The sequence below is a fragment of the Thalassophryne amazonica genome, chromosome 1 (genome assembly GCF_902500255.1).
Source record: "Thalassophryne amazonica chromosome 1, fThaAma1.1, whole genome shotgun sequence".
Lineage (NCBI taxonomy): Eukaryota > Metazoa > Chordata > Actinopteri > Batrachoidiformes > Batrachoididae > Thalassophryne > Thalassophryne amazonica.
The window spans coordinates 167,717,790-167,745,630 of record NC_047103.1 but is presented as its reverse complement, the minus strand read 5'-3'; the positions used below and the strand labels follow the sequence as shown (position 1 = coordinate 167,745,630).

Below are 27,841 nucleotides of genomic sequence, written 5' to 3'. Positions count from 1 at the left end.
TAATCAGAGCTGCATCACTAACACCTCATGACCACCATACAAGCACACTTAATAATGGAAGTTTCCTTTGAGTACTTAAACACCAGACAACAGACAATTTTTGAATAATTTTTTTAATTTATCAAGTCAAAATGTTCAAAAATTCAATATCTTTAAAAAAAAAATCATTCGTTGGCTTCTAAAAAAAAATGCAAATGTAACATTGTTTACAACAGACTAAATGGTCAAACATTTATAAGCAAACTGTTCGATGTGACCAAGTTATTTCTGTGTGCATTGTGTTATTAAAACCACATTTTTCTTAAATAAAGAAAACTTTAAATCTCGCCACTCTGTGGTTTCACTTTCTGTTGTCAGCAGCATCCAGAACGGCAGCGGCGCCATCTTTGGCCGCCTGGAGTAACGCCTCCGCTGTTGACTGAGTCTGTAGCACAAAGAACATAAAGCAGATGAGGGCGGGGCCAGATCTGACAGGGATAGAGGAATAAATAAATCCCGTACGTACGGTCATTTTGAAATCGCTGTCCTGGACGTCTTTCAGGTTGATGACAACATTGTAATAGGTGCCAAAAACAGCCGCCTCCAAGGTTTTCGCTGCCACCTGGAAAACCACATGAGGAACAGCGAAGCATTAACAGCTCGCTGGCCGGACGGTGACATTTAGAGATTTTACGGATCGATTGATTTGACGGCACACCTGAGCGTCAGACTTGCAGGCCACGTTTCCGTAGAGGACCATTTCTTTGAGGTGGGGCCAGAGTACATTGATCCGCTCAGCCAGAGCCAGCGGGACGCCGACCGCCTTCTTCAAACCGTCCTGCATAGCATCGTCTCGCCTTACAGGCCACAGATGTGAAGGAACAACTTTTATTAGAAACATATAAGAACAGCACACAGTCCAAAAGTCTAGGCTCCCGTCTGCAAACACGAGCCGAGCTGGTTGGTTGTTCGTCTCTCCAGTGTGCACGTGTGTGTGTTTTCTTTTTTTTTTTTTTGCAGAAATACCTTTGAATTTCCTCTGCAGTGTTCTTCGGCATTTTCAGCGCCGCCTGCCACACAACAAACGTTAGCGTTCCAGAAAAGTAAAAATCAAGAAGACAAAGTTATTGAAGTTAAAGGTGCTTTATGAAGTTTATTTTACGTTTGTTCATTTTTAATGTGTAAGTGTTAACAATTTGTAAACACACACCAAAAAATGAGCCAATCAAACTTTCTCAGTTCCTTATAACCAGTGTTACCACAGTAACTTTGAAAAGTTACTTTATACAGTTACTTCCTTAGCAGCTGCGGACAACTTGTAGGCAGCCGCTGAATGTAACTAATAAAGTAACTAGTAATCTAACTTGGTTACTTTTAAGTTTGAGTACACAGCAAAGTTACTTTGCTGATGACTCATTCTTAAGTATAAGCAAGTTATATTACTAGTTACTTTATTACAAGTTGCCAGCAGCTGCTAATGAAGTAACTATAATGTAACTAAAGTAACTAATAATCTAACTTGGTTACTTTTAAGTTTGAGTACACATCAAAGTTACTTTGCTGATGACTCATTCTTAAGTGTAACCAAGTTATATTATTAGTTACAAGTTGCCGGCAGCTGCTAATGAAGTAACTGTATAATGTAACTAATAATCTAACTTGGTTACTTTTAAGTTTGAGTACACAGCAAAGTTACTTTGCTGATAACTCATTCTTAAGTGTAACCAAGTTATATTACTAGTTACCTTATTAGTTAGAAGTTGCCAGCAGCTGCTAATGAAGTAACTGTATAATGTAACTAAAGTAACTAATAATCTAACTTGGTTACTTTTAAGTTTGAGTACACATCAAAGTTACTTTGCTGATGACTCATTCTTAAGTGTAACCAAGTTATATTATTAGTTACAAGTTGCCGGCAGCTGCTAATGAAGTAACTGTATAATGTAACTAATAATCTAACTTGGTTACTTTTAAGTTTGAGTACACATCAAAGTTACTTTGCTGATGACTCATTCTTAAGTGTAACCAAGTTATATTATTAGTTACAAGTTGCCGGCAGCTGCTAATGAAGTAACTGTATAATGTAACTAATAATCTAACTTGGTTACTTTTAAGTTTGAGTACACAGCAAAGTTACTTTGCTGATGACTCATTCTTAAGTGTAACCAAGTTATATTATTAGTTACAAGTTGCCGGCAGCTGCTAATGAAGTAACTGTATAATGTAACTAATAATCTAACTTGGTTACTTTTAAGTTTGAGTACACAGCAAAGTTACTTTGCTGATAACTCATTCTTAAGTGTAACCAAGTTATATTACTAGTTACCTTATTAGTTAGAAGTTGCCAGCAGCTGCTAATGAAGTAACTGTATAATGTAACTAAAGTAACTAATAATCTAACTTGGTTACTTTTAAGTTTGAGTACACATCAAAGTTACTTTGCTGATGACTCATTCTTAAGTGTAACCAAGTTATATTATTAGTTACAAGTTGCCGGCAGCTGCTAATGAAGTAACTGTATAATGTAACTAATAATCTAACTTGGTTACTTTTAAGTTTGAGTACACATCAAAGTTACTTTGCTGATGACTCATTCTTAAGTGTAACCAAGTTATATTATTAGTTACAAGTTGCCGGCAGCTGCTAATGAAGTAACTGTATAATGTAACTAATAATCTAACTTGGTTACTTTTAAGTTTGAGTACACAGCAAAGTTACTTTGCTGATGACTCATTCTTAAGTGTAAGCAAGTTATATTACTAGTTACTTTATTACAAGTTGCCAGCAGCTGCTAATGAAGTAACTATAATGTAACTAAAGTAACTAATAATCTAACTTGGTTACTTTTAAGTTTGAGTACACATCAAAGTTACTTTGCTGATGACTCATTCTTAAGTGTAACCAAGTTATATTATTAGTTACAAGTTGCCGGCAGCTGCTAATGAAGTAACTGTATAATGTAACTAATAATCTAACTTGGTTACTTTTAAGTTTGAGTACACAGCAAAGTTACTTTGCTGATAACTCATTCTTAAGTGTAACCAAGTTATATTACTAGTTACCTTATTAGTTACAAGTTGCCAGCAGCTGCTAATGAAGTAACTGTATAATGTAACTAAAGTAACTAATAATCTAACTTGGTTACTTTTAAGTTTGAGTACACATCAAAGTTACTTTGCTGATGACTCATTCTTAAGTGTAACCAAGTTATATTATTAGTTACAAGTTGCCGGCAGCTGCTAATGAAGTAACTGTATAATGTAACTAATAATCTAACTTGGTTACTTTTAAGTTTGAGTACACATCAAAGTTACTTTGCTGATGACTCATTCTTAAGTGTAACCAAGTTATATTATTAGTTACAAGTTGCCGGCAGCTGCTAATGAAGTAACTGTATAATGTAACTAATAATCTAACTTGGTTACTTTTAAGTTTGAGTACACAGCAAAGTTACTTTGCTGATGACTCATTCTTAAGTGTAACCAAGTTATATTATTAGTTACAAGTTGCCGGCAGCTGCTAATGAAGTAACTGTATAATGTAACTAATAATCTAACTTGGTTACTTTTAAGTTTGAGTACACAGCAAAGTTACTTTGCTGATAACTCATTCTTAAGTGTAACCAAGTTATATTACTAGTTACCTTATTAGTTAGAAGTTGCCAGCAGCTGCTAATGAAGTAACTGTATAATGTAACTAAAGTAACTAATAATCTAACTTGGTTACTTTTAAGTTTGAGTACACATCAAAGTTACTTTGCTGATGACTCATTCTTAAGTGTAACCAAGTTATATTATTAGTTACAAGTTGCCGGCAGCTGCTAATGAAGTAACTGTATAATGTAACTAATAATCTAACTTGGTTACTTTTAAGTTTGAGTACACATCAAAGTTACTTTGCTGATGACTCATTCTTAAGTGTAACCAAGTTATATTATTAGTTACAAGTTGCCGGCAGCTGCTAATGAAGTAACTGTATAATGTAACTAATAATCTAACTTGGTTACTTTTAAGTTTGAGTACACAGCAAAGTTACTTTGCTGATAACTCATTCTTAAGTGTAACCAAGTTATATTACTAGTTACCTTATTAGTTACAAGTTGCCAGCAGCTGCTAATGAAGTAACTGTATAATGTAACTAACTAATAATCTAACTTGGTTACTTTTAAGTTTGAGTACACAGCAAAGTTACTTTGCTGTGTACTCATTCTTAAGTGTAACCAAGTTATATTACTAGTTACCTTATTAGTTACAAGTTGCCAGCAGCTGCTAATGAAGTAACTGTATAATGTAACTAACTAATAATCTAACTTGGTTACTTTTAAGTTTGAGTACACAGCAAAGTTACTTTGCTGATAACTCATTCTTAAGTGTAACCAAGTTATATTACTAGTTACCTTATTAGTTACAAGTTGCCAGCAGCTGCTAATGAAGTAACTGTATAATGTAACTAACTAATAATCTAACTTGGTTACTTTTAAGTTTGAGTACACAGCAAAGTTACTTTGCTGTGTACTCATTCTTAAGTGTAACCAAGTTATATTACTAGTTACCTTATTAGTTACAAGTTGCCAGCAGCTGCTAATGAAGTAACTGTATAATGTAACTAACTAATAATCTAACTTGGTTACTTTTAAGTTTGAGTACACAGCAAAGTTACTTTGCTGATAACTCATTCTTAAGTATAACCAAGTTATATTACTAGTTACTTTATTAGTTACAAGTTGCCAGCAGCTGCTAATGAAGTAACTGTATAATGTAACTAAAGTAACTAATAATCTAACTTGGTTACTTTTAAGTTTGAGTACACACCAAAGTTACTTTGCTGATGACTCATTCTTAAGTGTAACCAAGTTATATTATTGGTTACAAGTTGCCGGCAGCTGCTAATGAAGTAACTGTATAATGTAACTAATAATCTAACTTGGTTACTTTTAAGTTTGAGTACACAGCAAAGTTACTTTGCTGATTAGTTACTTTGCTGATGACTCATTCTTAAGTGTAACCAAGTTATATTATTGGTTACAAGTTGCCGGCAGCTGCTAATGAAGTAACTGTATAATGTAACTAATAATCTAACTTGGTTACTTTTAAGTTCGAGTACACAGCAAAGTTACTTGGCTGATAACTCATTCTTAAGTGTAACCAAGTTATATTACTAGTTACCTTATTAGTTACAAGTTGCCAGCAGCTGCTAATGAAGTAACTGTATAAAGTAACTAAAGTAACTAGTAATCTAACTTGGTTACTTTTAAGATTGAGTACACAGCAAAGTTACTTTGCTGATTAGTTACTTTGCGGATGACTCATTCTTAAGTGTAACCAAGTTATATTACTAGTTACCTTATTAGTTACAAGTTGCCGGCAGCTGCTAATGAAGTAACTGTATAAAGTATCTAATAAAGTAACTTTTCAAAGTAACTGTGGCAACACTGCCTGTAACAGCCTGGGAACTGCTCTAGCTGAGCGTCTTCTACAGAAAGGACTGTGGTTTGTGTTCTAGAATTGACTCTTGAGCTAACGATACGGAATCAGCTAATGCAAACAAATGACTGCATCCCTGCATAACGCAAATACAAAAAAATACTTAGACAAATAAAGATAAATCCGCTGAAGGCCAAACAGGAATAAGATTCACGTCTGGTGAAAACATTGATTAATATAGGCAAGACTTTTGAAAAACTGAGTGACTGTTATTTGGTTTCGGAGATACAAACGGACCCAGAGCTTTCATCGTGTTGGACAGATGAGCAAAATGAGTGAAAAGTGTTAGTTAGGCAATGTTAGCTTGACTGCTAATGGCACTCAGTCACTAACTAGTCACATGCCTCAGGTGTATGTCTGAAAAAGTGCCCATAGAACCTTTTTTCCCAGTGGCTTGGGGTTGCGGGCTTACAATGTGTACGGTGATAAAATCACAGCAATCATTAGTAACATTTAGAGTTGGTCCAATCTGCTCCCAGTCGATGAGCATTTCTATCTCTACTGTGATTTCTGTGTGTAGGTCAGCCTGTCAGCCTGCCTTCACTGTGTTGTGTGTCTGTTTCAGTGAAGCCAGGATGCTTGCTGGTGAATCTGAGCATGCTAATACTTGGAAAGTGAAAAATAGGTTGGTTGCAAACTGAAAATTTACTGCTCAATGTCGCTTAAAACGTCATAATCTGCCTTTAAAATTATCTGTGTGATTGTTCTCTTATTATAAAACTGTTTTATAACAAAGCTCATTATAAGTACGAGTATCAGTGGAGGCCTGCACTCCCAGCTCCTCGTGGGGCGGGAACATTTCAGCCGTGTGGAGGTCAGAGTTTGGTCCTCACCATGTAGCTGTTGAAGGCAGAGGAGTCCGCGTCCACCATGACCAGCAGTTCATTCATGGCCTGATGGAATGGAGGAATCAGCCTCCTCATCACACCGTCCAGGTTCTCAAACTGCCTCTTCCCGTAAGTCATCTGGCCCACCATGGCACCCAACGCTGCCCCCTGCAGCACACAATACAAGATAATGGTTTATTTGGTGGATTTCAGTGAGAAGACATTTTTCACCATATTTTTGTGGTAAATCGAATATCTGTTTGGTATTTTTTGGGGGGGGTACAGAGGTATCCACAAAGGGAGCTGTGGAGATGATCTCATCATGACCATCAGTTAATCCTTTGAATCCCAAAGAGTCTGTGGGCTCATTTTTCACTTCACCTGCAAGTCCTGCATCTGGAAACCTGCTGGAAAATTCTGGCATTTGCAGGATGAAATTTTTTTTCTTGGACAAAAACAAGCAACAGTGACCTCCAGTGGCCACCAGGACCCTGTGCTTGGCAGCACGGCTTCACAAGCATCTTGATAGGCCTGACTGCCCTTATTCATGTTGTAGTTGTGAAAAAGAAAACACCAACATGGCCCAAAATAGGAGGATCACTGATACTTGCGTGTAAGAGAATCCAAATTTCAATATACAGTAGTTTTTATAGAATTACTTGTGGACATTTTTGCAGACTCACTCACTGACTGACTCCTTTAATCTGATGCGTGTCCTGCTATTCATAAGGAAAAAGGTGGGTTTGGTCGTACCAACGCAGCCACAGCGGCAGAAACAGATCCTCCACCAGGAGCCGCTGTCCGGGCCCCGACACTCTGAACAAACTGCTGCAGGGTCAGAGAGACCAGTCCTTTGTTTTCCTGCTGTGTCACCATGTACCTGCAGTTACAACGCCACCACAATCCTTAGCAACAAACCAAGGAAGATGCTAACTACATTACCAGCATGTTGTATTACCAGTTGAAGTCTTGCTTTAATGGTACACAATGGTATTAATGTTAACATGCTAACATTCACACATTAGCAAATTCTAATTTTAGCATGATTATTATAGTTGCCCTATATAAACATTAAAGACATCTAAAGACATGCAGGTTAGGTGAATTGGAAACTTTACAATTGTCCAGGTCTCCCTTGTAAAAGAGATCTTGATCTCAAGACTAACCTGGTTAAATAAAGGTTAAATTAAAAATTAACATGTTAATCACTATTTAATTGACGATGTGCATTTGGAAGTAATATATCTAATATTATGGAGTGTTTAAAGAATCTTTATTAAAATGATTCTGATGTATGTTGATGATGTTTTGTTATACATGACATAAAACCCCTCACAGGGGATGAACTCACTCTATAATCCTCTCCTTTGGGTTAAATGGCCCCAAAGAATCCAGACCCAGTTTACTGATCACCTGTCAGACAAAATTTAAAGGGTTCAGTTCAATCACTTTGATGTGGCTCAAGATGGATTAGAATAAAAAAAAACAGTTGTGGTCTGTTTACCAGTCTGACTTTGTGCTCCTCTTCAAGGATGAAGAGCCTGTCTCTACTGATGTAGAAGTCTGCAGCGTCCAGCAGGGCCTTCAGTGGAATCAAACCAACGATTTGAGACCCCACTACAGGCAGCCTCAGCTCCTAAAACCCACCCCCCAAAAAACAAGCACACAAACAGCAAAACCTGATTCAGCGACGACAAACAGTATTTCAATTAAATACTCCCAGAAAGGGGCACAACAGTCACTATGACAGAAACAGATTAATGTGAAATTTGTATTAATTTACTGTAAATGTTTATGCAGACAGCAATGCTGTAAATATGGTCAAAATCTATTTTATATATTGATTATCTACAATAATTATTGACACGTGGTGCACATGGTTATTGCTCCTGTCTCCCAAACAGAAGGTCCAAGGTTCACAGCCACCCATGCTCTGCAGTTTTTATGCATCCAGAAAGTATTCACAGCGCTTAACTTTTTCCACATTTTGTTGAGTTACAGCCTTATTTCAGAATGGAGTAAATTCATTTTTTTCCCCCTCAAAAATCTACTCACAACACCCCATAATGACAACATGAAAAAGGTGTTTTTTTTTCAAATTATTAAAAAATAAAAAAACTAAGAAATCACATGTGCATAAGTATTCACACACTTTACTCAGTACTTTGTTGATGCAGCAATTATAGCTTCCCTGACTAAGGTCCTTCCCCCCGATCGCTCAGTTAAGACAGGTGTCCAGCTCTAGGAAGAGTCCTGGTGGATCTAAACTTGCATTTACAGATGATGGAGGACACTGTGCTCACTGCGTCCTTCAAAACAGCAGACATGTTTCTGTACCCTTCCCAGATTTGTGCCTCCAGACAGTCCTGTCTCTGAGGTCTACAGACAATTCCTTTGACTTCATGCTTGGTTTGTGCTTTAACATGCAACTGTGGGAACTTATATGTAGACAGGTGTGTGTCTTTACAAATCATGTCCAATCAACTGAATTTACCCCAGGTGGACTCCAGTTAAGCTGTAGAAACATCTCAAGCTGTCATGGATACACCTGAGCTCCATTTTGAGTTTCATGGTAAAGGCTGTGAATACTTACATACATGTGATTTCTTAGTTTTGTTTTTTTTTTAATAAATTTGCAAAACTCTCAAAAAACCTTTTTTCACATTGTCATTATGGGGTGTTGTGTGTAGAACTTTGAGGAAAAAATTAATTTACTCCATTTTGGAATTAGGCTGTAACATAATGAAATGTGGAAAAAGTGAAGTGCTGTGAAGACTTTAAAGATGCATCAAGAAGAACATCCAGTGCAAAACTTGAACTTTGTCAATGTAATGTTTTAGCTTTGCAGATGTTTTATTTCCTCTTTCCTTCTGTCCTGTTTAGGGCTGGGTATCAATCAAAAATTTTCAAAACCGGTACCAATACTGATACCTTCACTTTGATACCGGTTCCTGAACGATACTTTTTTTGATACCAATTTTATTTTATAATTTTATTATCAACAACATTTTATTGAGTCTTAAAGTAAATAAATATGAAATTGGTTACTGGATCCTTGATCTCTGGACAAATAGAAATAAACAAAATCTGTAGTTTTTGTCGAAAGCATTTCCTTTCAGACATTTTGGCATGAATGTCTCTCCATACCTCTGAGCTGAACTCAGCCGGCTGTTGCACGTCAGTGCAGGACGTCTCATTTTGGGAGCAAAAAATGTTTTGATTGATTGCAGTTTGTTTGTAGTACAACATTTGGAAAGAGGTGTCATTTGATTTAAAATGATTATTCGCTTTGAAGTTATTAATTCCGGCTGGACTCTAACTTGACTCGGCAGAGACCCGTGCAGCGTTTGGAGCTGTGTCAACAGAACGGAGGACGATTCTCATTTCTTTCTCGCAACAAGACAAGAGTCCCAGTTAGTGACTTAAAGTGACTCACGATTGACATATTTTAATGTCTTTGAGAGGGGTTAAGAAGTGGATTTGTCGCTTCTGAAAACCAGCGAAGCAAAGAACCAACTGCTTCACTGGTTCATTGCTTCAAAGTGGAGCTTTTACAGAAGCGGTTGATTACAGACCCTCTGCAGGGTCTGTAATCAACGTAGAGGAATTATCATTTTCCTGACAAACAGCCTCAAAAACAAGGGCCGCTCTGAAGGACCAATAAAGGAATCGTCAAGTCTTGATCACGTTTAACCTCTGGGTACCGAAACACGAGGTATGTTTTGATACTCAGTACTACCAAAGCATTTCGATTGGTGCCACAAAAGAATCGAAGTTCGGTACCCAGCCCTAGTCCTGTTGGCAGCCGATGATTTAGCTGTAAAACTACATATTAGCACTGTGTTGACCTCTGACCTCAGCGTCTCTGCAGACCTCCTCGTACACGGTGTGGAGGGGGGTCAGCTCGTAGTCCAGAATGTTGGTGGACACCTGGGCCATGTTGGCCTCCTCCAGGTACCAGCCGAGGCCCTGCACCTTCTTCAGCAGTCCAGGCTGGTGGGGGAAGACACACTAAAGGTCACGACAGGTCATCCTGAACATGCCTTATTCAATCCTAACGGTCCCCATGCTCGCCTGACCTATGAACTCTGTACTGATGTTTGTCCAGAGCATCAACCAAAGAGGTGTTACGCCAACAAATTCATGGAGCGTATTCACAGGTATGAAATCATAATAATTCACCACAGAGGGAAAGAAATCATTTTATCCTTTAATATCCTAATTTCTCTCCAAATTCCGCTCAGTGGTAGATGTTAATAAAACAGCAGCAACATGTTGATGATGATGGCAACGTAAAGTAATAAATCAAATGTTAAAATGAGCATGTTAGCAGATTTGTCAAATGTGTTTGTAGCCCAGGATTAGCATCACAATTAGCATGCTAATTTGTTAAAACTGTTGCAGTTGATTGATTATTAAACAACTAAAACTAATCAGAAACTATATTCATAATCTGTTTGAGTCTCTTTTTTTGTGTTTAAGAATTGTCAAAATTCTTTGATTTCATCTTCTTAAATGTGAATATTTTCTGGTTCCTTTCCTTCTGTCTGACATTAATCTGAATGTCTTTGGGTTGTGGACAAAACAAGATATTTGTGGACATCATCTTGGACTTTGGGAGCACTAACCGACATTTTATCATCATTTTATGGAACCAAACAACTAAATCGCTTCACTGACAAAATAACTGACAGATTAACAGAGTACTGAAATAACTTGTAGTTGCAGTTATATGCTAATATCTTAATAACACACACAAACACTAATTACAGTGAGCATTAATCTATCATGTTGACATATGAGATAATAGTCTGCTTGAACAATGTTAAACTGTTAACGCTCTAATTATCATGTATTATCCAACAACAACAACATTGACATGTACAACCCCTGACAAAAATTATGGAATCACCGGCCTCGGAGGATGTTCATTCAGTTGTTTAATTTTGTAGAAAAAAAGCAGATCACAGACATGACACAAAACTAAAGTCATTTCAAATGGCAACTTTCTGGCTTTAAGAAACACTATAAGAAATCAAGAAAAAAAGATTGTGGCAGTCAGTAACTGTTACTTTTTTAGACCAAGCAGAGGAAAAAAATATGGAATCACTCAATTCTGAGGAAAAAATTATGGAATCACCCTATAAATTTTCATCCCCCAAACTAACACCTGCATCAAATCAGATCTACTTGTTGACATTGACCCTATGTGTCCCAAATATCCTTTCAATTGTCCAAAATATCAACGTAAACTTGTGCATTTATTGATGATGTAATGACAGCCATCTCCCCAGTGCCGTTACCTGACATGCAGCCCATATCATCAATGACTGTGGAAATTTACACGTTCTCTTCAGGCAGTCATCATTATAAATCTCATTGGAATGGCACCAAACAAAAGTTCCAGCATCATCACCTTGCCCAATGCAGATTCGAGATTCATCACTGAATATGACTTTCATCCAGTCATCCACAGTCCACAAATGCTTTTCCTTAGCCCATTGTAACCTTGTTTTTTTTCTGTTTAGGTGTTAATGATGGCTTTCGTTTAGCTTTTCTGTATGTAAATCCCATTTCCTTTAGGCGGTTTCTTACAGTTTGGTCACAGACGTTGACTCCAGTTTCCTCCCATTTGTTCCTCATTTGTTTTGTTGTGCATTTTTCGATTTTTGAGACATATTGTTTTAAATTTTCTGTCTTGACACTTTGATGTCTTCCTTGGTCTACCAGTATGTTTGCCTTTAACAACCTTCCCATGTTGTTTGTATTTGGTCCAGAGTTTAGACACAGCTGACTGTGAATAACCAACATCTTTTGCAACATTGCATGATGATTTACTCTCTTTTAAGAGTTTGATAATCCTCTCCTTTGTTTCAATTGACATCTCTCGTGTTGGAGCCATGATTCATGTCAGTCCACTTGGTGCAACAGCTCTCGAAGGTGTGTTCACTCCTTTTTAGATGCAGACTAATGAGCAGATCTGATATGATGCAGGTGTTAGTTTTGGGGATGAAAATTTACAGGGTGATTCCATAATTTTTTCCTCAGAATTGAGTGATTCCATATTTTTTTCCTCTGCTTGGTCTAAAAAAGTAACCGTTACTGACTGCCACAATCTTTTTTCTTGATTTGTTATAGTGTTTCTTAAAGCCAGAAAGTTGCCATTTGAAATGACTTTAGTTTTGTGTCATGTCTGTGATCTGCTTTTTTTCTACAAAATTAAACAACTGAATGAACATCCTCAGAGACTGGTGATTCCATAATTTTTGCCAGGGGTTGTACATATACGTACATATACTCATACTATCTTCATGAAGCTAACCTGTCAGTAAACATACCAGAATGTTGTTAATAAGCCAAGAACATGCTAATGCTAACAGTATTATCAAAAAACAAGACTGTATTGAAATTTACTGACAATGATGAGCAAACATGGCAACATTATAACAGTCACAAAACAATAATGTTGAGATCAGTGCTAATTTACGTCAGTTAATCCGTATGAAGATATATTAGCATGTTGATACTTATGAGACAGGCACTGGATGGAGGAGAAGCAAAACAGGTGAAGAGCTGTGTGCAGAAATATGGATTCATGCTGAGCAAGAGCACTACAGATGCAATGTTTGCTCTGAGAGTACTGATGGAGAAGTACAGGGAAGGCCAGAAGGAGTTACATTGTGTTTTGTGGATTTAGAGAAAGCTTCTGACAGGGTGCCAAGACAAGAGTTGTGGTATTGCATGAGGAAGTCTAGTGGCAGAGAAGTATGTGAGGGCGGTGCAGGACATGCACAAGGACAGTGTGACAGCGGTGAGATGCACAGTAGGAATGACAGACTCATTCAAGGTGGAGGTGGGAGTACACCAAGGATCAGCTCTGAGTCTTTTCTTGTTTGCAATGGTGATGGACAGGTTGACAGATGGGATCAGACAGGAGTCTCTGTGGACTATGATTTTTCAGATGACATTGTGATAGTGAGACTAGAAAACAGGTTGAGTCTAGCCTGGAGAGGTGGCGATATGATCTACAGAGACTGAGTGTGAATGAGTGGGAGTGTGGTGGAATAGTGCAGTTACATGGAGTAGAGATGGTGAAAGTAGACTGAATAACATCAGCAAGAGTGAATGGGAAAGTTTACAAGACAGTAGTGAAATCAGCTATGCTGGACGGCTTAGAGACGGTGGCGCTAACAAAAAACAGGAGGCAGAGCTGGAGGTGTGATTCCCTTTGGGAGTGACAAGGATGAACAGGATTCAGCCCTGGTCAGACCGAATGATAAAGCCATGAATAATGAGCCATGTATGGATTTCTCAGAAATTTCAGTGATTATTCAAATAACGAGCTACGAATATGATGCTCATCTGAAGGAACTGCAGGAAACAGATGTTAAAAAAGGCAATAAAGGCGTTCTCAGAGTGGAACCTGCTCTGTTGCAGGTAACCTGTCCCCTCTTCGTAGCCGCCAGGTACTCGGATAATGGGCTTCTAACATACTCACCACTAACATGCCTCTAACATCCTTGTTTGTACTCTTAGTACCTCGTACACAAATCGCCCCATAATATTTTTGCTAAATCTTGAACTTCACAAAATTAGCGCCATGTTCAGAACTGAGCCTCGTTAGCTGAATAATCTGCCTCTAAGAGCCACTATTCTCCCGCGTTTCTTGAATAACTCAACTCGCACAAAAAAAATTCATGCTACGTGTCTCATTATTCATCATTCATTATTTGGTCTGACCAGGCCTTTAGGAATGAACATATCAGAGGGCAGTGGTAGGCACAGCTAACCGAAAAGTTAGCTTCGATAACCATTAAACCGCTGACTTGAAAAGTTTACCTTTATACAGATAAGCCGCTAAAAAAATTTAGCGGAAGTTACAGCTAACCGCTAACTTTATTATTGACTTGGTACACTGTCGGCTACTGATAAGCCAGTTTCGAGTTTAAGCACCGCAGCGGCTGCTGGGTAAATTCAAAGGCGATCACAAACACAAACACATGAAAAATAAATAAATAAAAAATATAACCCCAAACACTGTCATCTTTATCTGTGGCGCCCCCTAACGGGAGCAGCCAAATGAGGAAGAAGATACTTATGTTAACGTTGCTTATATGACCAGATGCTTCAGTCCAATCACATTGTGTACCTGGCCTTGGCCCCGCCCCTGCTCTCTGATGTCCAGTGCGATTCGATGAGCCTGCTCCTTTGTGCCAATCAGGTTCACGTTGTAGGCAATGAGGAATTTACGTGCACCGGTGACCGTGGCACCCCATGACGGGACAAAGAGGGCGGGGCCAAAGTCGGGGGCCCATTCATCTCGTTTCAACTGAAATGAAAAGCAGAAAAAGTGTCATAAATCCAGAAAACAAAGTTACACCTGTTAAAATAAAGAGCATTTAGAATTTAGAAATGTGTTTATTTAGATTTAAATAAATAAGTAAACATCTTTGATTTGCAATTTTGGTGGACAAAAAAAGTTTAAAATTACCCCAAAATATTTACGATTATAACTGATTTAAATGAGACAATTTTTCATTTATGTGACTGTGTTTACGTCATGCTACATTTGATGAGTCATCCACGTATCAGTTAGTTATCACTGGTGAACAATCCAGGCTGATGGAACACTTCAGTCAATAAAACACAGGTTTTAACTGTGTCTGGTAATAGATTCCCCTATGCCCATCTTCACACACATGACTATATATATATATATATATATACACTCAACAAAAATATAAACGCAACACTTTTGGTTTTGCTCCCATTTTGTATGAAATGAACTCAAAGATCTACAACTTTTTCCACATATACAATATCACCATTTCTCTCAAATATTGTTCACAAACCAGTCTAAATCTGTGATAGTGAGCACTTCTCCTTTGCTGAGATAATCCATCCCACCTCACAGGTGTGCCATATCAAGATGCTGATTAGACACCATGATTAGTGCACAGGTGTGCCTTAGACTGCCCACAATAAAAGGCCACTCTGAAAGGTGCAGTTTTATCACACAGCACAATGCCACAGATGTCGCAAGATTTGAGGGAGAGTGCAATTGGCATGCTGACAGCAGGAATGTCAACCAGAGCTGTTGCTCGTGTATTGAATGTTCATTTCTCTACCATAAGCCGTCTCCAAAGGCATTTCAGAGAATTTGGCAGTACATCCAACCAGCCTCACAACCGCAGACCACGTGTAACCACACCAGCCCAGGACCTCCACATCCAGCATGTTCACCTCCAAGATCGTCTGAGACCAGCCACTCGGACAGCTGCTGAAACAATCGGTTTGCATAACCAAAGAATTTCTGCACAAACTGTCAGAAACCGTCTCAGGGAAGCTCATCTGCATGCTCGTCGTCCTCATCGGGGTCTCGACCTGACTCCAGTTCGTCGTCGTAACCGACTTGAGTGGGCAAATGCTCACATTCGCTGGCGTTTGGCACCTTGGAGAGGTGTTCTCTTCACGGATGATGCGAAGGAGATGTGTTGCACTGCATGAGGCAAATGGTGGTCACACCAGATACTGACTGGTATCCCACCCCAATAAAACAAAACTGCACCTTTCAGAGTGACCTTTTATTGTGGGCAGTCTAAGGCACACCTGTGCACTAATCATGGTGTCTAATCAGCATCTTGATATGGCACACCTGTGAGGTGGGATGGATTATCTCAGCAAAGGAGAAGTGCTCACTATCACAGATTTAGACTGGTTTGTGAACAATATTTGAGGGAAATGGTGATATTGTGTATGTGGAAAAAGTTTTAGATCTTTGAGTTCATCTCATACAAAATGGGAGCAAAACCAAAAGTGTTGCGTTTATATTTTTGTTGAGTATATATATACACACACACACACACACACACAGTAATGTTCAGAATAATAGTAGTGCTATGTGACTAAAAAGATTAATCCAGGTTTTGAGTATATTTCTTATTGTTACATGGGAAACAAGGTACCAGTAGATTCAGTAGATTCTCACAGATCCAACAAGACCAAGCATTCATGATATGCACACTCTTAAGGCTATGAAATTGGGCTATTAGTAAAAGGGGGTGTTCACAATAATAGTAGCATCTGCTGTTGATGCTACAAACTCAAAATTATTATGTTCAAACTGCTTTTATAGCAATCCTGTGAATCACTAAACTAGTATTTAGTTGTATAACCACAGTTTTTCATGATTTCTTCACATCTGCAAGGCATGGAGTCAACCAACTTGTGGCACCTTTCAGCTCTTATTCCACTCCAAGATTCTTTAACAACATTCCACAATTCATTCACATTTCTTGGTTTTGCTTCAGAAACAGCTTTTTTGATGTCACCCCACAAGTTCTCAATTGGATTTAGGTCCGGGGATTGGGCAAGCCACTCCACAACATTAATTTTGTTGGTTTGGAACCAAGATTTTTGCTCGTTTACTAGTGTGCTTGGGGTCACTGTCTTGTTGAAACACTCATTTCAAGGGCATGTCCTCTTCAAGTATTTTGACATATCCAGACTGATCCATGATACCTGGTATGTGATATATAGGCCCAACACCATAGTAGGAGAAACATGCCCATATCATGATGCTTGCACCACCATGCTTCACTGTCTTCACTGTGAACTGTGGCTTGAATTCAGAGTTTGGGGGTCGTCTCACAAACTGTCTGCGGCCCTTGGACCCAAAAAGAACAGTTTTACTCTCATCAGTCCACAAAATATTCCTCCATTTCTCTTTAGGCCAGATGATGTGTTGTTTGGCAAACTGTAACCTCTTCTGCACATGTCTTTTATTTAACAGAGGGACTTTGCGGGGAATTCTTGCAAATAAATTAGCTTCACACAGGCGTCTTCTAACTGTCACAGCACTTACAGGTAACTCCAGACTGTCTTTGATCATCCTGGAGCTGATCAATGGGTGAGCCTTTGCCATTCTGGTTATTCTTCTATCCGTTTTGATGGTTGTTTTCCGTTTAATTCCACGCGTCTCTGTTTTTTTTTGTGTCCATTTTAAAGCATTGGAGATCATTGTAGATGAACAGCCTATAATTTTTTTGCACCTGCGTACGAGGTCTGTCCATAAAGTATCGTACCTTTTTATTTTTTTCAAAAACTATATGGATTTCATTCATATGTTTTTACGTCAGACATGCTTGAACCCTCGTGCGCATGCGTGAGTTTTTCCACGCCTGTCAGTGACGTCATTCGCCTGTGAGCACGCCTTGTGGAAGGAGTGGTCCCGCCCCCTCGTCGGATTTTCATTGTCTGGAAATGGTGGAATGAGAAGGACTTTTTTTCCATCAGAATTTTTTCAGAAGCTGTTAGAGACTGGCACCTGGAAACCATTTGAAAAATTTATCTGGCTTTCAGTGAAAATTTTACGGGCTTCACAGAGAATAAGGACTTTAACTACAGGTTTAAGGACCCCTTTAAAGGACGGTCGGTGCGCCGCGCTGCGAGCTGCGACGATGCGGCACAAACCACTGGATCATTTCTAAGCTGATGGCTCTGTGGATACGAGACCGTCGTGTGCTCTTTCTCTGGTTATCACAAGAGCTGGACATCAGCCATTTTCCGGCAGATTTCACTTTTAACAAGAGATTTTGTCATGGAAAGCCGCGCGGAGGCTTCGCGCGTCACGACCGATTTGCTGATGAAGCGAGACAAAGGAACACTTCCGTTTCGGAGTGTCAGAGGACAAGTTGGGACATGTCCAGCTCTCCACAAGTTCTTTTATACTCACTCGACTGGTAAGCACTGAAAGCCGAGATAGACATGTCCCAACTTGTCCTCTAACACTCCGGAGGTGTTCCTTTGTCTCGCTTCATCAGCGAATCGGTCGTGACGCGCGAAGCCTCCGCGCGGCTTTCCATGACAAAATCTCTTGTTAAAAGTGAAATCTGCCGGAAAATGGCTGATGTCCAGCTCTTGTGATAACCAGAGAAAGAGCACACGACGGTCTCGTATCCACAGAGCCATCAGCTTAGAAATGATCCAGTGGTTTGTGCCGCATCGTCGCAGCTCGCAGCGCGGCGCACCGACCGTCCTTTAAAGGGGTCCTTAAACCTGTAGTTAAAGTCCTTATTCTCTGTGAAGCCCGTAAATTTTCACTGAAAGCCAGATACATTTTCTAATGGTTTCCAGGTGCCAGTCTCTAACAGCTTCTGAAAAAATTCTGATGGAAAAAAAGTCCTTTTCATTCCGCCATTTCCAGACAACGAAAATCCGACGAGGGGGTGGGACCACTCCTTCCACAAGGAGTGCTCACAGGCGAATGACGTCACCGACAGGCGTGGAAAAACTCCCGCATGCGCACGAGGGTTCAAGCATGTCTGACATAAAAACATATGAATGAAATCCATATAGTTTTTGAAAAAAATAAAAAGGTACGATACTTTATGGACAGACCTCGTATAAGTTTTCCCCTCTCCAATCAACTTTTTAATCAAACTACGCTGTTCTTCTGAACAATGTCTTTCAAAGAGAAAAGCATGTTCAACAGGTGCTGACTTCATCCTTAAATAGGGGACACCTGATTCACACCTGTTTGTTCCACAAACAGTGGAAGAGTGTGCATATCATGAATGCTTGGTCTTGTTGGTGTCATGCCCCACCCAGTTCCAGGCTTCAGTCCTTATTTTCCCTCTTTATTTAATTGCCTTTTTCATCGTGTTTATTCTATGTTCTATTTTTGCTTTGTCACTTCCTTTCTTTGTTACTTTTATACTTCTGCCATGTTCCAGTTCCGTTCTAGTTTTGTTCTATCAGTCTGTTTTCATGGTTCATCATTTAGTTATTGTTTTCCTATTGTTTTTGCTGTTCTCATTTCTGTTGTGTAGTACTGTTATGCAAGGTTTTGTTTTTCTTATAGTTTTGTCTGTCTGTTCCACTTGGTTTTGTCACAGTGTGTTATTTCCCATGATCCTGTTTATCACGTTCTGGTATGCTTTTCAGCCCTGTTCAAGTTTAGATTCCTGTTCATGTTTTTCTTTGTATGATCTTTAGTTGTCATGTCTGTAATCTCTGCCTGTCATTCTCTCTTTGTCTGCACTTCTCTCAGGTCTCTAAGTTGTCATGTCCAGTTTCATTGTTATCAGTCTCTTTCTGATTACTGCACTCTCATGTCCCGCACCTGCACTTTGTCATCCACTGGTGGCCACACCCATTCACCTGTCATTTACATGCCCCTTTGTCACCGCCTTTCTGCATTCTCTTTTGATCTTAGTTGTCACCTGACCACGCCCCCTTCAAGGCCCTTCCTCCTCCACGTGCACCTCATTATCTTATTAACAACTGTTCTTATTTAAAACTGCTCAGTTCACTTCCTACCTGCTCGTTTGTTGATTCATTCACTCACCAGCACTTTGTTTCAGTCCTGTTTTGCCAAGCCGTGTTTTTTTTTGACTCAGCTCAGTGTACCGGATCCTGCTTTTTGCCTCAGCCCTGACAACTCTGTTCGCTCGTGTACTGACCCTGCTTGTTTTTGACCACGTCCTCTGGCTTGTCCCTGCTGGCACTTTTGCTCCGCGGACTGCCTTCCTGTTACTGAACCAGGCCTGAATAAAACCATCCTTTACGCATACATCCTGTTGTGAGCCTGCATTTGTGTCCAGCCTCTGTCTGTGCCTCGCTCTGCTCAGTCCTGTCAGTTGGATTTGTGAGAATCTACTGGTACCTTGTTCCCATGTAACAATAAGAAATATACTCAAAACCTGGATTAATCTTTTTAGTCACACAGCACTATTATTCTGAACACTACTGTATACACACACCACATATATGGGAATACTTCATTTTTGCATCTCGCTGTACCTCTGTAATACCATAACCAAGGCATAAAGGACAAACCATTTTAAGATATTTATCATGATTTCATATATTTCCGAACATTATTTTGTTACAGCTTCTAAAAAGTTCGGTCATCATGGGGAGCTCGGCGTAGAGCCGCTGCTCCTTTCACAATTGAAAGGATCCAGCTGAGGTGGTTCAGGCATCTGGTAAGGATGCCCCTGGGCGCTTCCTTAGGTTAGGTGTTCCAGGCACGTCCAGCTGGGAGGAAATCTCGGGGAAGACCCAGGACTAGGTGGAGAGTTTATATCTCCACACTGGCCTGGGAACGCCTCGGGATCCCCCAGTCAGAGGTGGTCAATGTGGCTCAGTAAGGAAATTTGGGGTCCTCTGGATCTGTGCTCTGCCCCTCCCTCCCCGACGCACTCCTAGATAAGTGGTGAAGATGAGTGATGACTGAGTATCTAAAAAGATCTGGACCAGTTTCTGGAATGTATTATAGGATATGTGATATTTAAATTCTCAGTGTGAACTGGTTTTTGCTGATATAATGACTGACAGATTACTGACATGTGACCAAACTGTCTTACCTTGTCAGGTAAGGCCTCATATTCTCCCGCCCGCACTGAGGGAAGACTCCTCCTCGCCTCGTTTCGTGCTGCTTCTCCGTACAGATAAACTGTGAAGAATTTTTATTTTTTTTAATCCCAGAGACTTAAGTTGTGCAAATCAAACTCATGTTGAATCAACAACATGCCAGCTCGGTAGGCTATTTTGTGACTGCTATTCAGTTACACATAACATCAATCAGCACTATTGGTGCCGTCCGTTATTGTCTTTTAAATTATGTTAAATTAACATGTTTACTGAAGAGCCTATAGTTTGAACGAAAATAATTTTATAACATATCTACTACTATAAGCAACAGGCTTGTCGTCATGCCCCACAGCATCCTGAACTCAAGGTTCTTGAAATGGAGCAATACCTCCACGTGGTGGACATTTACCATTCATGCAGGTACAATAGAATTTCACCAAGAGGTCTAGTGTGACATACACATACATCTCTGTCATTTTAATATGGAAAACAGCCTCCAAAATGCAGCACTTTTACCCATAAATAGGGCAATTTTTTTACTTTCCTATTTCTTTAAAGACTTTTCCAACACCAGCAGGTAAAACAGTGGCATGATGCTGAGTTAGACAATGGCATAACATCTATATCACTTAAATCTTTTATTCCGCTTGAATTAAAATAATGAAATTCTTAAATATGAAAAAAACCCTTTGTGCTCCGTCTTTAAGTCCACAGAAGTTGTGCTTTGTGGCCATCCAGCTTGCAGTATTACATGTAACTGTGCTATACATGATTTGACCAGTAGATGTCAGTCTAATGAACTGTTAAATGAGTAATTAAGTAATGAACGTTTTGGGGAAGCATTTAGCTGCCGAATTTTACGCATTCTTCATTGCGTAAAGTTCACAAATATGAAACATACATGCAGAATTCCATCTTCCAAGAAAAGCTACGAACACACACTATCAGCAGTTTTGTAAGTACACAATGTGTGTTTTTGTCTGATGTGGAGTGTCTTACAGATCCCAGAAGAAGCCAGACATGTAGCCGCATTGTCCAAAGATGTAAATGTACAATGATGACTACAAGCCAGTTCTCCCTTTCAGACACCATAAAACATAAACTCTGTTGGCCAAACAGTACAACAAGTACACCAAAACAATGTGTGAAAGCTAAAAAAAATCCCAGTGAAGATGTGACCTCACCAGGCACATGCAGCATGTCCGCCAGTCTCTGTCCGAAGGCGTTAGCACAGGTGATGCAGTCTTCCATGGTGGTGTTCTGGACAGGGATGAAGGGACAGACGTCCAGCGCTCCAGTCCGCGGGTGCTCACCTGTGTAGACGGCACGCGCTTTAAGCCACATCATTGTTCAGAGGCACGCCGGCAGCAGCGGTGGCCGCGGCAGCACTCACTCACCAGAGTGTTTGGTCATGTCAATGAGGCTGAAGGCTCGGTGGGCGGCGTTCAGCGCTCCCTCCACCACGGCCTCAGGAGAGCCCACGAAGGTGTAGACGGTGCGGTTGGTGGAGGTGCCGGGGTCGACATCCAGCAGACTGCAGCCGGCGGTACCGGAGATCGCAGCAGCGATTGCATCAATCACCTGCAGCACGAGGGGAAAAAATTTATTTTCAAAGTTACATAAAAATAATCTAAAAGATGTTTAGACAATGTTTGTCTAATTATCAGTAAATAAAAAAAGTTGAACATTTTCACATTTAAGAAGCAACAACAGATCAAAGGTCAATATTTTTCTTGTTGTAAATGTTCTGTGATGTTTGTTACTAGAAGCAGATCTGTTCTGCCAAAGGTCAAAGGTCAGCTGTTAATTGTGAGTACAAGCATAAAACCCTTGAATTGTGCCTTATATTTTATTTTTGTAAACATCAAATCAAAACAAATCAAATTGGGCTAAAATATGACCTTTAATGGTAAAAAGGTTGTTGAAAGTTAAATATTTCCAACTTTCTGTGCTTTTGCTTGCTGCAGCGACAAACTACTGTAGATGTGATGTTTCCTTTGACAAAAGACAGTGAGAGAATAAATATTCTAATGCAGAGACACCCAGGTTAAATAACAGGTAAGCAGGAAAATGACAGTGACATTATAAAGTGAAATTTTTCAGTAAAGTCACAAAACTAAAATAAATAATAAAATAATCCACTTTCTCAGCAACAATCAGCATCTGATCTTATTCTTTTATATGAAATGATGAGAAGTGAAGTAACATCCGGTGCTCAGAAATGAAACCAAAATGGAAGTGCTCAAACCTGCAGTTCCATGAATAGCCACTTGAGGCTGGCTCCAGAATTGAGTCAATCCCCAAAGAAACATGTGAAAATGTCAAAATTTCAGCAGAAATAAACATGTTTATGGTCTGGTACAAACCTTTTTTTTGTTTGCTATAGCTAGCATTTCTGTTCATGACAACTGTGTGGTTGTTAATAAATACCTTAGAAATATTATTGATTGTAAATGCACTAACCCATGGCACTACTTTTACATTCCTGCTAAGGTTACGTCAGGTCAGGTTTTACAGGAGTGATGACAGTCAGCAAGTTTGCAGGTCAATATGTTCTTGTTGAAAATCATATCTGCACAGTGACACACTGTTGTTATTAAAATCTTTATCTGCCACAGAAAAGACATCTTGCAAAAAAAGCTAAGAGACGTAACAGCAAGCAGGTTTACCAGTCAGCCGCCACCCCAAGTTCTTGGTTTTTACATCTTTCAAGTTTGACCCAGTTAGCCACATGACCTAAGCATGACATGACATTTTTTGATCATGTAAGCACACACATGGGGGGACCATATTGTGAATGATGTCAATGGATGTCTATAAAAACCTTACTGTAAACTATGGTTGGGTCTTTTCGGACGGAGCTCCCATGAGCTCTGTCCGTGAGAGACCCTGAAAATCATTTAAAAAACAAAACAAACAAACTAATCTGTTTAAGATATTTTAATCCACAAGTTACGAATAATTGGGGTGTGATTGCTTTGAGTGATAGCTCGTGTTCCGGCGGGTCAACGACCACATTGGCAGTGGCGGCTAGCTGTTGTGAACTTCGCCGTGTTTATCTTTTCTGAGTATTTTATTACAAATATCTGAGACAATATGGCATACTGTGAGGGTAAATGTGCTAAAAGCCCAATGAAAAAGTCCAGTGCTTCCCTTGAGTGAAACTTTAGTATTATTTAATTTGTATGCTAGCATCGTTACCACTAATTAGCAGGTATTAATAGCTTGGTAATGTTAGCGACAGTGCCATGGCTATTTAGGCAACACAGTTTTTAACACCAAGCTACCAGTTATAAAAGCCACCGCCCAATCTCAAAACATGTTTTTATCAAACACCTGAGACAAAGTTAGCCTATTAGCCTTAGCGTGTTTGGTAACTTTGAGCGTGGGAGGGCCAGCTGATTGATAAATCACATTTGACTGATTTTCAAGTGAACAAAAGTAATAATCATTTGTAAAATACTGTATATTTGGCATACAGCAACATTTCAAACACTGAAAAGAACTGATTAAAGTTTTCTTTCTGTAAAATGTTTGGACACTTTATTAGGCACATAAAAGCTGTTCAGAAAAGTTGAACTTTGGGGAGAATCTAAACCTGCTGTTGCTAAGCGACGGCACCGCGGCTTGACAATGCACAGATAACAAATTTTTAAAACGTCCTCGTCTCACCTCTTGTCTCGGCCCTCCGAGAAATTTGGGACACAACTCCACCAGCTGAGACATTTCTTCTGTGGACCAAAAGACACTGAGGCCTCAGACACCCAGAGTCCACAAGTCCAAGTCCAGAGTGCCGCCCACCAAAGCAGCGGGGCTCAATGATTAAAAAGTCCACCCGCTGAGCCGCTAGCAGCTCTCACCGCCTCCAAAGACCTCAGAGCTCACATATTGATTACTGATAATCAATCACACAGCAGTGCTGGCTGGACTAACAGCGTTTGTTTTTTTTTAATCCAATTACAGCAGCACAAGAAGAAAGATAAAAAAAACAAAACAGTAAAATGCAAAAATCTATAAAATAGTAACATAATCAAATACTAGGTAGAAAGTGATTAGGATTGAATACAAATTATATAGTGCCTTGAAAACTATTCACCCACTTGGGATTTAAATTTTTCTGGTTTTCTTCTTCTATTATTAATTAATCAATTAATAAATTAATAATAATGATTATTATATTTACTACTACTACTATCAATAATAACAACAACAACAACAATAATAATGTTACTTTATCATTAACATTAAACCCTTTCACCATATTTAAGCTCCAAATTGTTTGAGTTTAAACACTTATGACCTGACAATGCCACCAAAGGTCAAGTTCATATGACCAACATATTACTGTTTTTTCATAATAACCATATGGCAGCCCTGTCTCACGTTTTTTCTTTCTTTTTTGTTTGTTTGTTTGTGTTATTGTCATAAATGTATTACATTTTTCATGACACAGTCACCCTTCGCACGCTAATTTGATCCCTAACCATAACCCCAACACCCCCTCTCTCCGTTGTCACCCCAAATTTCTGAATATTACTATGAAAGTTTTTCACGAAAATCTCCTCCATTTTGTGACAGTATCACAAACTAATAGATTAAACACTTTTTGTGACGCCATCAGGAACTTGGCATAAGATCGGGTTGAATCTTTGGTGTATTTTGAACCAATTCCTGAAAAACAGCCGTTTTAAATATTCAGACTAATAAGGAAACAAGAGACTTAAATGGCAGGTGTGATCAGGGATAATCAGACGCAGGTGCAGGAGAACAAGCAGGAAGAAGGCGTGGCAAACAAAAGGGAGCAGACACACCCAAACCAAAACCCAAACCAAAACCCACACCGAAAGACAAGAGAGTGCAAAGAGAGAAACACCAAATAAAACTTCACAGAAAAAAATAAACATATGTGAAATAAATACTAATAAAACATAACAAAATGCCCCACAGACCCAAACCACAACACATTCATCCATTTTCTGTACCCGCTTACTCCAGCTAAGGGTCACAGGGGGGCTGGAGCCTATCTCAGCAGTCATAGGGTGTAAGGTGGGACAGGACACCAGTCTGTCACGGAGCTTGTGACCAAATTTGTCAAATAAATAAATAAACAAATAAATGACAAATTGTCTTTTCAATATTTTTAAGCACTGTGGCAAAAAAAATGTATTAGTGGTAGACAAGGTTGGGTAGGATTACTTTGAAATGTAATCCAAAGTATCAGATTACAAGTAATCCAAATGTATGTACATACATACATGTAATTCTCATGGATTCTTTCAAAGTAATCCTACCCAACCTTGGTGGTAGAATAATTATTCAGGTGGCTGGTTGCAGGTTGTTTGGAAAGTTAAATATTTGGAAAAGCATGACAACTTTTGACCTCAAAGCAAACTCCAGCAGGCTGTAAATGATTAATCAGCAGAACCTCTGACAGCTCAACTACCATAATTATCTCAAACTGTTTCATCAGTTTTTATACTGAAACCAGCTGGTTTTCCCTCTTTGTTAACACTAAAAATAAGATTTTTTATGTCCCACAGCTGTGTAACTTCCCACACAGAAAAGTCATAAATTAGTGAATGTTTCATTCTGGAGTGTTGTCACTATCTCGATCACAACACGGCTGAAGCACGGGGTCACTGTGCCAGCCCGGCCAGAAAGACAATGCCTTTAGGCAGGTAGACAAGGTCAAGAGGATCTGTTGACGTTCAAGCCAAACATCAGAATGTGGTCAGGATAGGTCTGAGAACATATCTCTGCCTCCACCACACTGCAGAGCTGCTTTGGGTCCTGGATCACAACCACCCAGACAGACAAGAAATCAGTTCCCACCTCTCGAAGGTAACTATCTGCTGCAGCCAGGTTAAATGTAGACGTGTCCTTGTCTTCCTCCAGCTGATCAGGTACCTGTGTGCTGGATCATGCACAAAATCAAGCCACATGTCCAAATGTCGAAGCTGAAGTTCTCACAACATGCAATTGATACTCCTCATCTGAATCTTTTTACGTAAACACTCGCTTGCCACAAGTCATTCCAGCTGTAGCCAAAGGTCCTCCAAAGAGAATGCAGACTGTGAATGCGGTACAGTTCTTCGTATGAGTCTGATCTACTGGAAATTTCACCCATGACCGTCTCTAAAGTGTACAGAGAATAGTCCAGAAACAAAGAACCATCCAGTGAGGCATGCTTCTCCAGGGTCAAATGTGTAGATCATGGACAAAGTTGCTTCAGTTGGTTGAAAGGCACTAGCAAGTCAAATAGTCACTGGTTACTGCCAAACTCCACAGAAGATCATCTCTGAAGCAGAAGGTCTACATCAGCAGAAGACTCCATCAGGTGCTACCACCTGTAATCTAAGAAGATGAAACTGAAGCTACAGTTCACCAAAATCAGTGTAGGACTGGAAAAACACCGCCTGGTCTGAGGAGTCTGGATTTCGGCTGCTAAATTCAGAATTTGGAAACACGGATCTACCCTGCTTTGGATCAACAATCCAGACTGCTGCTGGTCTTGTGTGTGACACCATCATGTCCACAGCAAAATCTCTGAGGAATGATTCTAGAAACATGTTGAATCTATGCCACCACGAATTAGTCCATGAGCCAAGTAAGGTGACAAAATGACAATCTGGTCTCAGTATTCCACAACAGACATAAAAAACAAAAACAAAACTAGAAGCACTCAGAGAGTGCAAACCTCCGCCAAGGCCATGGGGTCACTGACGCCATAACATCTACCCGCCGTGGAATCATTGAACCTAAAAAATGTAGCGCTTGGCATCACAGTTTATTGCAACTTGCACCTTTCCCAGAAGCTACTGTCATCTGAGCACTGATATTGATATTGCATGTGCTTATAGACAAAAACAAATAAGAGACAAAATTCAATTTATTATTCAACTAAACTGCAAATATATGAATTTTTTTAACATTTATGAAACACTTCTCTAAACAAGGCCATAGGGTCACTGACCCTAAAGAGATTCCCTCCTTGGCACAGTGATTTATTTCTTTTTGTCTCTTTCTCTAAAATTGTATATAATAATCATTAGATTACCACCCGAATGTGATGACAGCTGCAACTGCTTAATGCTAACTTTTAACATTGAAAATGCCATAGACATGCTAACGCGTTAGCATCGGGATCCAGATCATGATCACCACTAAAATTTAATC

At 39.4% G+C, this 27,841-nt stretch overlaps 1 protein-coding gene across 1 annotated transcript; it reads right to left on the bottom strand.

Annotated features, from left to right (window-relative positions):
* Positions 1 to 108: 108 nt before the first annotated feature.
* ftcd (formimidoyltransferase cyclodeaminase) lies at positions 109 to 24,454 on the bottom strand. Its single transcript, XM_034178926.1, has 14 exons — positions 24,338 to 24,454; positions 22,063 to 22,246; positions 21,850 to 21,978; positions 20,659 to 20,747; positions 14,439 to 14,618; positions 10,145 to 10,282; positions 7,794 to 7,925; positions 7,641 to 7,702; positions 7,043 to 7,169; positions 6,296 to 6,457; positions 1,006 to 1,049; positions 698 to 836; positions 506 to 601; positions 109 to 424 (listed from the first exon to the last, which is right to left on the bottom strand). The coding sequence occupies exons 1-14, from the start codon at positions 24,389 to 24,391 to the stop codon at positions 341 to 343; spliced, it is 1,620 nt and encodes a 539-aa protein (XP_034034817.1). The 5' UTR covers positions 24,392 to 24,454; the 3' UTR covers positions 109 to 340.
* Positions 24,455 to 27,841: the final 3,387 nt, after the last annotated feature.